Source organism: Miniopterus natalensis, chromosome 13, assembly GCF_054644295.1.
Source record: "Miniopterus natalensis isolate mMinNat1 chromosome 13, mMinNat1.hap1, whole genome shotgun sequence".
In the NCBI taxonomy this organism is placed as follows: Eukaryota; Metazoa; Chordata; class Mammalia; order Chiroptera; family Miniopteridae; genus Miniopterus; species Miniopterus natalensis.
Genome location: NC_142093.1, coordinates 32518196 through 32534871, shown reverse-complemented (window position 1 = coordinate 32534871; position 16676 = coordinate 32518196). Strand labels below are relative to the sequence as shown.

Genomic DNA, 16676 nt, shown 5'->3' with positions numbered 1-16676 from the left:
CATAAGGCTGTTAGCTGATTTCTCATCAGAAAATCTACAGACCAAAAGGGAATGGCATGAAGTATTCAATGTAATAAAAAACAAGGATCTGAAACCAAGACTACTCTATCCAGCAAGACTATCATTCAAGATAGATGGTGAATTACGGAGCTTTCCAGACAAAATAAGGCTAAAGCAGTTTATCACCACCAAACTAGCAATACAAGAAACGTTAAAGGGACTGCTGTAATAATAATAAATATATAGAGAGAAACATAGGCATAAAGAATAAAAACGGCAATAGATAAGTTCCTATAATAATAACCTTAAATGTAAATGGAATAAATGCTCCAATCAAAAGACACAGGGTAGCTGAATGGATAAAAAACCAAGACCCATATATATGCTGTTGACAAGAGACCCACCTCAGAACAAACGACTCACACACGATGAAAGTGAAGGGATGGAAAAAAATTTTCCATGCAAATGGAAATGAAAAAAAACTGGGGTAGCAATACTCATACCTGACAAAATCGACCTCAAAATGAAGACCATAACAAGAGACAATGAAGGTTACTACATAATACTAAAGGGAATGCTCCAACAAGAGGATATAACCCTGGTAAACATATATGCACCCAATATGAGCACCTAAATATATAAAAAAACTTCTGGAGGACTTTGAAAGATTGACAGCAACACAGTCATAGTAGGGGACTTTAACACCCCACTGACTTCACTGGATAGACGTTCCAGAAAAAAATCAGCAAGAAAACAGTGACCCTAAATGACACACTAGATCACAGATCAGATGGGCTTAATTGACATTTACAGAACATTTCACCCCAAAGCTGCAGAATATACATTCTTCTCAAAAGTGAATAATGGAACGATTATTTTTTCTTTCCTCTTCTTTACTTCTAGGAAGCTTTTCTTTGTACACGTGAAACACTGGAAGTTTAATTTCAGAGACACAGGGGTCATGAAACAGGAGTGGGAGGGGAAGGATACTGCTCTTTGACAATCAGAATTCAAGTATTTCAATCAATGGTAAAGGGCTCACAAGAGAAAATGAACTGCTATTACTCCACTGGCTAAAAGCTGTCCCTATAAAATACACAACCAAGTATTTTCCCTGCATTATTCAAATGCACCATTTGTGTTTTTCCTACTGGATCTACTAAATGCTGAGTGAAAGCTGAGTAAGGTAATATATACCAGCATTCCTTGCTGTGTAATCTATTCATTTTCATTTTAAGAATAGTTCAAGCATAATCCATATTTTAAAAATTAGACTAAAGAGAGACAGTAAAGGTTTTAAAGTTTTCTCTTTGAAAAGATGGTATCTTACAGTACATACAAAAATACTCTGAAAATACATACGACTTCATTTACAAAACACTGAATCAACATATTACAAGAATTACATGGTTATGGATTTTAATAAACTGAGCATGCGTTCGTGAAAACTTAAAAAACATTACGAAATGCACTGAAAAAAGCAGTGTAAAAAAAGACAACTCATATAGTTAAATAAAAATTACAAAGGTCCTGAGCCAATTAATGGTTGGTAACAATATCATTCAAAAATGCCTTTAGGTTTCAATAAAATCCACTGCTTATTTTTGCATGCCTAGTCCATGAAGAAAATGGGTGAAGTTGTGGGGTAAGTAATGGTCAGGAATTATCATGCCAATTTAATTTCACACCTCAAAAATACAAGTTTGTCATACTTAAAGGTATCTTGTTGATGCTGGAATGAGTTATTACTCAGTAAAAAATACCAGCCAGCTAACAAGAATGGCATGAAATAGGATATGTAACAATTTCACCTTTCATATACTGATTTTTAGTATTCTGGTTCTATTTTGATAAAGATGCATTTTGAAGGCCTCCATAGGAGGCAAAATATAGAGAATTTATGGTGGCCAACTCTTATGTAATCACTAGACTAATCCTCCCTGGTAACTATGTAACATTTGGACAGAAAGGCACACAAAAAATGAAAATTTAAATATTCCATGTGCCAATCTGGAAAAAAATAATTTAAATTAATAGAAGACAATAAGTACATCTACATAAATGAGGAAAGCAGAAGATACCTCACATTCGTTCATCTCAGGTTTCACAAAGTGGTTTCAATGCTAAAATAAATGTGTTAACATTTGGAAAATTACAAGACAATTTTTTTTTTTGTTTTCAACTTTTTCAATTCTATACAATGATTACAACATAAGACCAGAACAAAAACAAAAACAAAAAAAAGACCAAAAAAAAAAAGGAGGAAAAAGGGGGAGTTCAGGACTTGTTTTATCAGTGTCCAAAGAGCCAAGAACTGGTTCCCATAATAGAGAAATAAGCGTCAAAAGTTAAGGCAGTAAAACCTCCAACACAAAGCCATAAAGTTGTAGATGACAATTTGACAGCAGGCGATCTTCAGAGAAATGTACGTAGCAATCAATGAGAGGATGCTACAGCATCTGCAGGTCAAAGTGTGAGAGTTCAAAAACCACTTGAAGGTTGTCAGACCGATGACTGTAACTTTCACCTTATTTTATGTATGACAACCACTTCTATTTTTTAAAAAGTGGCTGCATCTGTGTCACTAATGATTGCATATTCACCTAAATAAGGAGGCACTGCTTTTACCGATTAAGGGTCAGTCGAATAGAATTTTTGATGACACGAATGTTACTTGCTGGAACTGGAGATGATGAATCTGGTAGTTCTTTACTGGGCAGTCTCTAGTAGGAAGAAATAGAAACAAAGAAGGGAAAGCAAATATAAGGCTCAACTAGTAAACCAGTCACAACTGAGTTTTCTTCCAAATCCCTTAAGCTCCTAAACACTCAAGTATGTGTTGAATATTTTATCCCAACGTTGATGGGCATTTCTTGTTTGGAGGTTTGTTTTTTTCTAACAAAGATGAAAAGCAGAGGGACACAAAAAGGATGAAAGTACTAAGAGTGTGATGTACAGGAAAGAGGACTTTGCTAAATCAACGACTACTGCTGGACTGAGAAACAGAGCACAGTCCTCCTCAAGTCAGGCAACGGTAAGAGAAATAGGAAGAGCTTGGTCACTAAACAGGAAACTCTTAGGGTGTGAAGTGTAAAATGAATGTGTTAGTTATGGAGGAAAATTTGATATGCGGTTACATCCCTCAGTTTCTGTAATATATTCATGAAGAACACTGTGAAATTCAGGGACATGTATATGAGAACTTTTGAGAGTACTAAAGATTATTATATAATGAAGGCCGAAGTCTAAGAAACTGAGAAATGAAGACACCTAAAATACAGTTGTGTGATAGAAACAGTATGTTAGTTTCTTGTCAAAGATGACCACAAGAGTTAATTCTTCTTGCATACTACCTTGGCTAAACAAATATCTATACGATATCCACATCCATTCAAAATAACATGAAAAACTTCAAACATATGTAAAAATAGAAAATAGGACAATGAAGGCTTAGATGCCACAACCAAGACTCGGACATTATTAGCATCTTGCCACATTTGTTTGGCTTATGCCCTTACCCTTTATACATGCAATATTTTAAAGCAAAACCCAGACTTGTCATTTCATGCTTTCATACTTCAATATCCATTTCAAAGCCTTTTCTTCCATTATAACACCCATATTTTAATTATATGCCCATATTTTTTGTGACCCACTCTGTGAAAAGCAATTTTACAAATTCTACAACTAATAGAAAATATGAGCATACTTTCTATTTTGCTTTAGAATGGTCATTTAGAATACATCCTGGGGAACCTGCTAGGGCGACGGCTGACTGTGATAAGAAGCACTTTATTCTTTAATGGGTGTGTGTGTGAAGATAAGCCATTTTGTTCTTGTTCACTGTAAACTCTCAGAGAAGGACTTTCTCTACCTTACACAAGGTTGACTTTTGAGGACCTGCTTATCAGTTTAACCATGCTTAACACTACTATATTATTAGTTTCAATCTTAATTGTTCGAAAAATAGATTTTTAAATTGAGGTTTAGGGGCTCTTTAGCTCATGTTTTAAGGTACTCAGTGTGTACACTGGCACATTTGATTCCTTCAAAATATTAATAAATACAATTCCTAACTATCAAACCTAAATTTTGACAGTAAGCAGTGGTGTACCATAAAAGATATACTATCCAGTCTTGGTTAAGAAATTACTGTGCTGGGCACTAAACTGCTTCTTTAAAGATAAATAAAAAACAAAGGTTGAATATAATATGAATAAATCATGAAGTCTTAAACTACTTCATTTATTCTAGACTTTTGAAGTACATATATTTAGGATCAGATACTTTGTTTGCTATTTCCACTCCCAACTCCCAACTATATTGCTGGTCTTTTGAAGATGGGGACAAAATCTTATTACCCTTCCCCTTCACCCAGTGCTAGGCTCTTAATAAACTTTTTGTACCTGTACATTAACTATACATTTTAACCTAGGTATATTACCTATCAGTAAGACTATCTGTTACCTTTTTGCGTGAAGTATCAATAGTTGGAATAGGCATACATTCTCCCCCAATGGCATCCTAAAAACAGAAGAATTATATACAAGTGTAAACTTTCTCACCTATACACAAACATTTATTTCTACATGAAATAAAAGAAAACTTGACAGATCTGACCTACTTTCAAATATAGTACTTTTCCTGATACATGCCTCATTAAAAGTATTTTGAAGCACACTATTAATATATTTACCACTGATTTTCTTTTTCTGTTTTCAGCAGCACGCGATTCCTTAAACTTTGATTCAAGTCGAATAAACTAAAATATAAACATTAAAATGATTGCTATTATTACCTACAAAAAAACATACAAAATCTATATAAACTGAGAAACTAATTAGTGATTAGGCTATCATAAAAACTACTTACAAACATGGGTTGATTACAGAAGAGAATTTATATTAGTTTGAATTTGACGACTACCCTTAATTTTTACAGTATGACTGATCTTTTGGTTAAAACAATTCAGTTTATAACAAATAAAATAGTTTTACCACCCTCTACTGGAGGCAGAGGAGATCGACATTATAATACACAATAAATATGACTGTTTAGTTACCAGTAATGACTTCTGTGTAAGAAGAAACTTATATTAATCATTCAAGTTTTCAGATACATTAGTAATTTGAATTTAGGATGAACAATTAGAATTGTTCCTTTAGGGTTAGGATAAATATTCTTTTTAAACAGTTAAATCCTAATAGAACACTAAGATGGCTATGGAGAATTGAGTTTCTTTAGTACTCTTTTAAAGTTAACTTTTAAAAAATCGACTACTGAATCACCACTAAAGTTTCAACTTTACCTTTTCTATATCTTTCAACCTTTTTGAAGACATATCTACAGACGGTGAGTGGGATCTCTTGGGCACAACATTTTTAGTTATATTTGCCATTCCATTTAGATGTAGTTGTCCCTGGACAGGATTGTGGGGTGTTGTGATCCTAGGAATAACATTTCGTCCTACTACAGTAGGAATGGTGCACACAGCTGGGGGTGATACAGCTTTTACTACAGAGTCAACTTCTGAAAAGGAAAAAAGATTACAGTAAATATATATATTACTATATAAATATATATGTAGTAATTAAATAAACATATAAATAATGTACAGGTACATTTTGTTAGAATAATTACTAACAAAAGTGTAGAAACCTACTTGCACCAATGACTGGAATAGATAGTCCTTGAGCTGGCAGAACACTCAGTGGCTTTTCCACAATTACAGCAGCAGGCTCAGCGTTATTCCTATTAACAGTGTTAAATTATCATCATTAAATAATTAAAATTTTACTTATTTAAACCACTTTTAACATTTAGGATTACTTCTTTCAAGTACTCCCACTTTAATATTTCATTGAAGAGAAAAGGGGAGGAAAAGGCACAGGATGCAGTGAGAATTGAGAAAAAAATTAAAACAAAAAAACGTGCATTTCTGTATACTAATCTAGTCCCACATATTCATAAACTTATACCATGTCCCATAAGATTACCAAAAATTCTCCAGTATTTCTAAACAAACACCTAATAAAATAAATTTAACTATTTAAAAAGGTATTAGAAAAGGTATAGAAAAGTTTACATTATCGTCAAATAAGCTAAAGACTGAAAGGACAATTTTGAAATACAGACCTTTCTGTTTCTCCTGAAGGAGAAATATCAGGCTTGGAAGGTTTGTTTGTAGACACTGGGGAATTAAAAGGTGTTCCATTATCAGTGTCTCTGGAGCTATCCAAACAATTGCTATCCAGAGATGATCTTTTGGATTGAGGTCCACTTGAACTTCGATTGACATCAGAAAGACTTTGCTGAAAGGGGGGAAAGCTTTTAGGATTTCAAAAAGCAAATGAGAACAATGACTTTTCAATTCTGAAGTACATATAAAACAAAGTATCTTTTGTAAGTAATGAAGGTGAGATTCTGGTCTTAGACTGAATTGTCTACACTGCCCCTCTTTCTTCTCCATAGGTTTGGGAGCTGTAAGAATGCAAATTTGGACCCAGGAACCATACGGGAGAGGTAAAATTACAAACTCACCTTTTTCTTCTTTTGAAGAATCTCTGCTGGAAGATAGTGATGAAGTTGTTTTTTTTTAACATGAGTTGCTTCGATTTTCATTCCCTCCTTTAGCATGTTTATATTGTTTGCCTGTCTGTACACTGTAACAATGTCAATATGTTAAATGGAAACTTCCTTCTGAACCAAGTGCTCTGTTTTCTTTTTCTGAAATGCATACTCATCACTACACAAACACACACTCCTTTTATAGAACAAATATTTCTGAAACGGTCTCATCAGGACACAGTCCTATTTAAATACTGACTAGTTTTCTCATGTCCAATTTCTAAGACTTTCTCCAAATCAAATCTCATTAACAATATAAATGTATAGAAAAAAAGGTTTTATCCAAATCTTGTTTTCTGCTATTTTCCCAAAAGGAAATCTCTTCTCAAAATTATTTGCCCAATTCTTATTCCAAATATCCAAGATGCAATTCAAGCTCTCCTTCTCCATGAAGCTTCTTTTACTACACCAATCACAGAATATCAGATGCCAGAAACCATCTAGAAGTACATCCTTACTATGCGGGTAGGGAAATGAGGATGAACAGCCCTGAACGCCTGTGCTGGGATCCGAATACACACAACCCAGGTGCTTTTCAAATACCTTAAAAGAAAACCAGTTTTATTAACTACCACATAAATTATTTAATGTACGTTAACTGTGATTACCCAATTACATTATAAGCTTACTGAAGACAGGGATGGAAGGCTTCTTTTGCATGGTAACTATGTGAAATACGGTAAATTATTTAATGTCTTGGGGTTTCAGTATCTCTACCTGGAGAACATTTTATAAATTTGTAATAAACAGTTTCCTACCCTCTTCATTTTTGAAAATTGAGCCCAAATTAGAATGAAAAAATTTGTATCTGTTTTCATTCCAGATTGCTGATAAAAGAATCACTAGGAGTGATTGTTCAACCTGCAGATTCTCTGGCTCCACTCCCAGAGTGTGATTCAGTAGTTCCAAGGTGATACACAGGAATGTGCACTTTTATGATAAACGTGAGGACTAGTTCAAAAGAATTTGGAAATCTCAGACGAGCCAAATCAAGAATAGTAATAGTATGAATGCACACTATTCCAGATTAAGACAACTCCAAATTTATAATAGCTATATTAAGATATTCCAGAGAGAGGTATTATTAGGGAGCTAAAAAGACTGTGAAAGACAGTCTTTTTACTAATTGTGAAACATTCAGCAAGCCTGTATTAACTGATACTTATTTCATGTAAAAAAAAAAGTAAAAATCAAGTCATTTTTATGACTGTGATTACAAACCCTGGCTGTGCACACTAAGAATCACCTGAAGAGTGTCTTTAATCTTTCTGTTTTAAAACAGGTAATACATTCACATGGTACAAAACTAAAAGGGTTCAGGAGTATTCAGTAAAGTCTCCTCACTACTAACCCTGAACACACCTAGAAGCAACCAGTTCTGCCAGTTTCTTTTTTTAAAAGCATGTACCCTTTCAGAAATATTCTATTTATAAGCAAGCATGCAATATATTCTTTACTCATATAAATGGTAGTGCACTATATACACTGCTCTGCAATTTCCCCCCCTACTTAATGTCATGGAAATTGTTTCATCATGCCTTTATTTTAATAGCAGCATAGATTTTCATAATATGGATGTACCAGATTCACTTAACCAACTGTAGAACTTTAACCCTTTGCGGTCGTTTGTCTACTCTCAGCCACCAAAGCTTTTTTACCGTTCCGGTTGTATGTCTGCTCTCAGCCACCACAGCAAGGAACCATACGAATCTTAACTCTATTCATTCATGTATCAGTTCATAAATCTTGTTTATCCTTCATAATCTTGCATGTTATGTATCACTGCTCTTTCAATGGAAATTAATTCCGACCAGTACGACACCCATGTCCAAATTTAATACAACCGCAAAGGGTTAAAAATTCCGCCAGCCAGATCCTAGGCAGATAATACTGCATTACAGCCAAGGTAGAGAACCATTGCTCGATGATGACAAAGTCTTACCTGTATCAGTAAATGACTGTATATCATATGTCAAGTCTATGTTAACACTTTCTGCATTCTCTACTCTCCGAAAAATTATTCCGAGGAACCACATTGATACGTAATTATTGCTACAAAACAAAATTTAAGAATTTCCATTAGTTTTTCACAATTTTACAGATGCTATTTGGTAATTAAAACTTGGGTGTTTATGAAAGCATAAGTACAAATTTCAACGGTCTGGCCAAACTCTTCACCAAGAGCATTGGTAAGTTATACTGTGTTGTTATAAGGATTAAATGACTTTGAAAATGACTTACTGAATGCATACTTAAAGATCCTCCAAATAGTGTGATGGAGGTTTTGCTGGGGTCTGTAGGCTACGAACATAGCATGTACTTTGTTTTAATGCATGACTACTCAAATACATAATGTATCATCCCCCATCAATGTCTGCTAAACAACAGTCTCACAACTGACCTTAAACAATGCTATGTTAAATAACAGTAGTTTAAGAAATGTAATATTAAAAATAAATTAACTCACTCTTTATAATGTTCCTTATTTCCTGGGAATGACTGGGGATTTACATGGGCAAGAGTAATAAATTCATTCCGCTCCAAGTTTCCAACAAGTACACGGATTTTAGATTCTACTAACCCAACCCTAAAATACAACAAGACAAGATTTTTCCATATTAAATTTGGAAGCTACATCCAAGTAAAGCAAACAGTGTATCAGCTATGATGCTCTATTTATTCACTTAAAAAATTCAGTCCAACCTATTAGTGACTCTTTAAAATACCACTCAAGTAAATGACAAGTAACTCAGTGAATTTGTTTTCCCTTTTTAAAAAGAACTGATTTATTTAATACGTTCTTGATCTAAAATACCTGTCTGTAAAGACCATAAAATAGTCATGACTTGAGCATAGTTAATGTTTCTAAATCTTTTTCTACTTTCAAATTTTATGTCTACACCCTAAGGCTAAGATATGTTTAAATAATGTAATCTAAAAGCTAGTAACTGGCACTTAGTGTATGAAATACACATGCTCTGATTTTCACAAAATTGATACTAGATATTGCACTTAAAAATTCACTAAAATCAGATCAGCTACTACTAAAATATCAAAAGTTTCATCATCAGATTTTTGCAACTTTCTATCTCACTTAAGGAATGTGACTGCTGCCAGGCCTGGCTCAGTGGCTGAGCATCCACCTAGGATGCAGGAGATTGTAGTTCGATTCCCGGTCAGGGCACATGCCCAGTTTGTGGGCTCGATCTCTAGTCAGGGGCCTGCAAATCAATGACGACTCTCTCATCACTGATATTTCAACTCTCTCTCTCCTTTTCCCTTCCTCTCTCTAAAATCAATAAAGGTATATTTAAAAAAAAAAGTGACTGCTGTTAGCTATCATATTAACTTATGATTTTAAGAATTCGAAAGAATGGCCGGTGTGGCTCATTGGTTGACTGTCTACCCATAAACTAGGTGATGGTTAGATTCCTGGTTGGGGCACGTGCCCAGTGGGGAGCATGCAGGAGGCAGCAATCAATGATTCTCTCTCAACACTGATGTTTCTATCTCTCTCCCCCTTCCTCTCCCTGAAATAAAAACATATTTAAAAAACAAATTAGAAAGAATAGCTACCAGAACATTTTTACTTTTAAACACTAGAAAAGCTTACATATAATAACTATGTGTGCTCCAATAGTAGATATACAAAACATTGAATTATTCCTCAAGGTAATCTAGACAACTGGCAAACTTTCTCTGTAAAGGGCCAGATAATAAATGTTTTAGGCTTTGTGCACCACTGTTTCTGTTGCAAATGTTCAACTCTGCCTTGTAGCAGGAAAGCAGCCATAGACAATATATAAATCAGTGGGTGATGCTCCATGGTCATGTACAATAGTCATTAAGATTTAATAATTTTGAAAATAAAGTGTTTTATAAATGGTAAAGCACCATATAAATATGTTACCATGATATAGTAAGTAGAGAACTTGAAATATAAGTCTTACCACTCTAGATGGTTTTCTTCTGTTGATGCACTGGCAGTCAATACTATATAATGTCTATGAAGAATTTTCAGCAACAATCAGAAAAAAAAAAAGGCATAAACATTGTTAGTGCCTGCTTTTCCATCATTACTTTTTCTCTCTCTCTCAATGAAAAAAAGAGCTTAATGCAGGCACACAGTTTATGAAAATCAAAACATACTCTGATTTTTTACAAAATTCCAGACCCTGCATTTAAAAAAAACAATTCACTAAAACAAAAACAAAAAACCAGTAACAATGGGTTATATACTGTACTACTTACAATACAGAAACTCTCTCATAACTTAGTTCTGGTTAACCTATTCTCTAACTCATTTGAAATATATGTGACAATTGTGACCTATCATTTATTAACTTTATAAGTTAAATGTTTTTCTTTACACATACATACACATACACACACAAAATGGAAAATTTCAAATACCTATACTTTTGAAAAAAATTTGGTGGCTCAAGTAGTTTGGACCAATCTGATTTCCCTTGAAGAATTTCACCTGTGACTGCGAGACCTAAGTTTAAAAAGCAAGAGAAAGGAGAGAGAGATTTTGAACACTGACCATCATATTATCAGCTTCTGTATTACCCTTCCCCCAAACCTCTAAACCCACCAAATTCTTGAGTAAAAAAAAAAAAATTATTATGTTCTTTGTCAGAAGACAAAAATCAGTTTCAACCAGACTGGGCTGATTCCATTTCTGGCCTTCATAATATATTTTGGAAAATCAATTACTAAAAAAATAAATATACATTTAAAAGAATTTTAAGAAATAACAGATATAACTGCAATATAGAATAAAATTATTGTCAACCAAAAACTTGTGGGAATATGTAAAAGGCAATAGGGCCAACAGGTTTACCTTGTTTAAATTCTTCTACCATTACTGTTCGAGTTGATGTGGACACATTATACGTAGAATTCTGTTGTGGGTAGGCTGGGGTGATTATGGGCATGAGATGATACCTATCTGATGGATTTACCTGTGAAATTAGAAGCAGAATAATTGATCTATTCTCCTATTTCAGTTGTCCTCACTTCATTTCCCCAAAAGTCTGAAGAATATGAAATATAAATTTAATACTACATTTCCCCAACTCTAAGAAGTACATTTCCCCTCCCCAACTACATTTATTTCTGAAGTCATATGTGACTGACAATCAAAGGAAACTCTGCAGAAGTTTATTTTCCCCCTGAAAAGCTGTTAAACTGATGATGCATCTTATAAACAATGGTCTTGTAGAACCAAGGAAATACAGTATCATAGCTGCAAAAAGCATTATCTGGTCCAGTGGTTCTCAATCCTCTTTCTACACCAACTCAATGGCTTACTTCCCCTAGGTTACTCAGAGAAATGAGCACTTACTTTAAAAGCAAATTAAAATACAAGGTGAGACTTATGCTATCTTGAAATCATGAATCTGCTTTAAACTGTACTGCAAAGCAAGTCTTTTATATACTTCAGTACTTTATTAGAAATTATTTCTAAGATAGTTTTTAAAAATGGATCATGACATTTGGGTTGATATGCCCACTCATCTAGTCTTGTATGGGAGATTTTTAATGACATAACATTTGGATTATCATTGGAGAAACACATTATCTGCCCCAAAAAACACAGCAGAGGAAGGGAAAAGACTATAGTTACATTAGAAGGAAGATGAGCAGGCACAAGAATTATCTTGAGGTTGTAATTTAGAGAATTGACCTTTTCATAAAAGATTTAATGAAATTCTGTAAGTCACATACCCGAGGATCCCAAACAGGCAAATTCAAATTGCTTTCTTCTGGTTGCTTCAGCAGCACAGGATTTGGCCATTCCCTAACATGAATAAGACAAATTAACTCACATAGGACCTCACTTCAGCAACTATATGAAATGTTAAAATCATGAGACTTTATTCCAACTTTCATACGGCAATTGTTTTGGGTATTTGGTATTTAAAAAAAAAAAAAGGAAAAAGCTGCTTATTTTAAAGCAATGTTCTCTGAAAGAGCAAATACTGCTTTGCCCATTAGCTGTAGCTAATTTAAATTTGAAATTTCCCCTTCCTTCTCATTTACTTTCATGGATCTAGCTCTGATAATAACAGCAACAGCTAATATTTACTGAAAATACTCCTAACAAATCCATGTAGTAACTATGATTATCATCTCCATTTTACATATGAGGAGATCTTAACTTCACTCGACCTAGTCAGTAATTGTATTGTGACCACTCTCTCAAGGTAAAGGTGCACATTTATAGACCCCGGGAAAGTGACATCTGGTGTCCCACCATTGCCTCAAATTTGATGTTTTTCAACTTTTAACTTAAAAAGAATGTAAGCCCTGGCCAGTATTGTTCAGTGGTTAGAATGTCCGCCCGAACACCGAAGGGGTCTTGGGTTTGATTCCTGGTCAAGAGCAAGTTACCTGGGTTGTAGGTTTGATGCCCGGCCCTGGCTGGGGCACATGTGGGAGGCAACAAGTCGATGTGTCTCTCACACATGAATGTTTCTCTCTCTCTGTCCCTCCCTTTTACTCTATCTAAAATCAATGGAAAAATATCCTTGGGTGAGGATTAACCAAAGTAAATAAATAAAAATTAAAACAGGAATGTAAGAAAACAGAAAAAGTCTATACATAGTGCTTAAATTTCCAAACAAATTCACATATAGGAAGAAGTTAGTAAATAATGAAAGTATACATATAAATACTTACCACTTGGAAAAAACTAAAAAGAACTTATGAACTAAAGTAGAAGCTGCTGCATTTGGATATAATTGGCAAGTTCTTGCAACTAGCATTGCCCAAGAGACACCACCAAGGAATCCCAGCATGTTGGAATAAATACCACGTCCTATAAAATTAATATATTTGTTAATTATTGTTAGGACCTACTATCCATGTCATTCAACTGTAAAGAACGGGATTACTTCCTAAGACTGTTGCTTAGAAATCTTTTACCCTATAAAAACATTAAAATCAATAAGCAGACCTTCATACTAGGCCCAGTCTTATTGGTAAACCGTAAAGCTGCTCGCCTTAGCCCCCTACTTTGCCCTCCAATACAGATAACCCCATTCCCTGCCTCAGTTCTGACCGCCCAACTAGGCTCCACTGATATAACATTAGAATCTCCCACATTTCAATATTTACAGCTGAGAAAGAAATGAAAAGGAGGCAAAATATCTGGAGGGTCTATAACTAGGGAAGAATAAACTTTCATTAGTAATCATATTCATGGGCATTTTAAAATTAAGTGTGAAGTGGGGACTAACTTTAGTATTTTGCACAATTTGGACATTTCTCCATAAAGTATAGCACACCACTGATGTTTATCTATAAAAAAGCATTACCATATTTCATCAAACCTAAGATCCCTTCAATTATATAATATAGCATGATTTTATATCCCATTAAGCAAGAGAAAAAATAAAAAATATCAATTTCAAATATGCTAAATATGAAAAATGTACATCTAAGAATTAACAAAACATGGTATTTAATCTGTAAGGAAAGACAAATTGTGATATCCGCTCACTACAAATTACTTTATCCCGACTATACAAGATAACTGAGCCAAATGACAAATTCTACTTGCTTAAGGTCTTTTTAGATGTGTACTGTCTAATATTATGGTTGCCATAAGTTACATTTGGCTATTTTTTGGAAGGGGCAGGTAACAGTTTTTATTGAGACATCATTTACATACCTTAAGATTCATTCATTTAATGTATAAAATTCAATGGCTTTTAATATATTCTTCAAAGAGTTGCACAATCATCACTATAATCAATTCTGGAACATTTCCATCACTCTCAAAAGAAACCTTTAACAGTCACACCTCCTATGTGCCTCCCAATCCTCCCAGACCCAGGCACTCTGTATCTACTTTCTGTCTCTATAGATTTGCCTGTTCTGGACATTTAACATAAGTGGAATTATATAATATATGGTCTTTTATGACTGGCTTTTCATTCAACATAATGGTTTCAATGTTCACACATGTTGTAACATATATCAATAAGTACTTCATTCTTTTTTATTGTCAAAAAATATTCCATGTTATGGATATATTAACACTTCTTGTTTATCTGTTCATCAGTTTATATAATGTGGTTGTTTCTACTTTTTGACTATTATGAACAACAATGTTGCTATGAACACTTGTGTATCAGTTTTTGTGTAGACATCTTTTTACTTCTCTTAGGTGCTATTTAATTTTAAATTAAATAAAATTTAAAAATTCAGTTCTTCACTTGCATGTTTCAAGGACTTGGTAGCCACATGGTTATTGTATTGAACAGCAGATGGGAAACATTCCCATCATCACAGAAAGTTTTATTGGAGAGTACTGTTTTAGACTTTGTAAAACCTGGTGCCAGAAATACAGCACTACTTAAATATAGTTACAAATAGTACAAAATGGGCTGTGTCAGCTCAGGACTGGGCATTTTATCAACCATTTCCTATACATGTAAACTAGTGCAGTTCCAGGTTTTATTAAAAGAATTATAATGTAAAAACAAAAACAAGCTAAAACTATCACTGTAGGCTCTACTGAACACTTACTATAAACTTTGTTGCTGACAGAAAGACAAAGATAAATAATACGGTCCTGCCCACAGAGAGCTCCAAGATCAGTGAGGGTTTCACTCTTGAAGTCCTAACTCATTCTGACTGCCTGGCTGAAACCTAAGATGGAAAGTCAGGGGCTTTTCAGTTTTCACCCACGGGAGGAAGAGGTAGAGTCACACATTATAGCACAAGCATTGCAACCTGAAGAAGAAATAGCTTCTTCAAAACTTACTGGACATTCAATCCCCCAGTATCAATAGGCTCAAGAGTTTTCGTGTATGCTTCTACCATTAGCAACTGAAAATTATAATTTTGCCAGAATGGCTACCATCAATAAATCAACAAACAATAAGTGCTGGTGAGGATGTGGAGAAAAGGGAACCCTAGTACACTGCTGGTGGGAATGCAGACTGGTGCAGTCACTGTGGAAAACAGTATGGAGGCTCCTCAAAAAATTAAAAATGGAACTGCTGTTTGAACCAGTGATCCCACTTCTGGGAAAATATCCTCAGAATCCTGAAACACCAAACAGAAAAAAAATATGCACCCCTATGTTCATATTAATATTATTTATAATAGCTAAAATCTGGAAACAGCCCAAGTATCCATCAGTAGATGAGTAGATAAAAAAGCTGTGGTATATTTACACAATGGAATAATATTCAGCTGTAAAAAGGGAAGAGCTCTTACCCTTTGAGACAGCATGGATGGACCTGGAGACTATTATGCTAAGTGAAACAGGCCAGTTAGAGAAAGACAAATACCACATGATCTCACTTATATGTGGAATCTAATGAACAAAATAAACTGGCGAACAATATAGGTCCAGAAGTATGGATGCGTGGAACAGAATAAAGGATTGCAATAGAGGTGGGGGACAGGAAGAGATTAACCAAGAACATATATGCATAACCCATGGACATAGACAATATAGTATGTGGAAGGCATGGAATTGGGCGGGGGTTGGGTGGAGGGGAACAAAAAGGGAGAAAATGGGAGACATCTGTAACACTGTCAACAATAAAAAAAATTATAATTTTATAATGCAAACATAAAATAAAAGAGTTGGGATACTTACGTTTTGCCCATAATTTGACTGCTCTTAGGGTGAGTCTGAAAGTTTCTTTATTTGGCACTAAATGTAAAATTTCATCAGTAACTCTACATCCTGAAAAAGAGAAAGCATTCATTTTTCACTATGCAACAAAATCTAGTTAATTCAAAGCCCTTCTAACTTCTGGACTCTCAAATGATAAAATATCAAAGATAATAAAATGTGAGGGTTTATTTTTCTCTATGTCCTTGAAATTTTGTACTTATATATGAGAAATCATTTTTCTTTTAAAGAATTCAAAAGCACATGGGTAAAGCAATTCAATACTATAATAAGAGATAGGTCTATTTTTTTAGCTTTCTTCCACATTTGACTTTACTGTTAATCAAATGCTCCCAAGTTATAAGAATGTTATTGCTTTAATACAAACCTTATTCATAAACACTGT

At 34.2% G+C, this 16676-nt stretch overlaps 1 protein-coding gene across 1 annotated transcript in view; it reads right to left on the bottom strand.

Moving 5' to 3' along the window:
• Positions 1 to 935: 935 nt before the first annotated feature.
• Positions 936 to 16676, bottom strand: part of PAPOLG (poly(A) polymerase gamma) — a 29912-nt gene continuing 14171 nt past the window's right edge. The window contains exons 8-22 of the mRNA XM_016214040.2: positions 16253 to 16342; positions 13315 to 13453; positions 12361 to 12433; positions 11474 to 11594; positions 11041 to 11125; positions 10578 to 10631; positions 9095 to 9214; positions 8570 to 8679; positions 6541 to 6662; positions 6136 to 6311; positions 5663 to 5751; positions 5309 to 5529; positions 4697 to 4762; positions 4468 to 4524; positions 936 to 2723 (exon numbers count right to left, since the gene is read on the bottom strand). Coding sequence (XP_016069526.1) covers positions 2625 to 2723; positions 4468 to 4524; positions 4697 to 4762; positions 5309 to 5529; positions 5663 to 5751; positions 6136 to 6311; positions 6541 to 6662; positions 8570 to 8679; positions 9095 to 9214; positions 10578 to 10631; positions 11041 to 11125; positions 11474 to 11594; positions 12361 to 12433; positions 13315 to 13453; positions 16253 to 16342 — 1622 coding nt within the window. The 3' untranslated portion in view covers positions 936 to 2624. The remainder of the gene's footprint in view (positions 2724 to 4467; positions 4525 to 4696; positions 4763 to 5308; positions 5530 to 5662; positions 5752 to 6135; positions 6312 to 6540; positions 6663 to 8569; positions 8680 to 9094; positions 9215 to 10577; positions 10632 to 11040; positions 11126 to 11473; positions 11595 to 12360; positions 12434 to 13314; positions 13454 to 16252; positions 16343 to 16676) is intronic.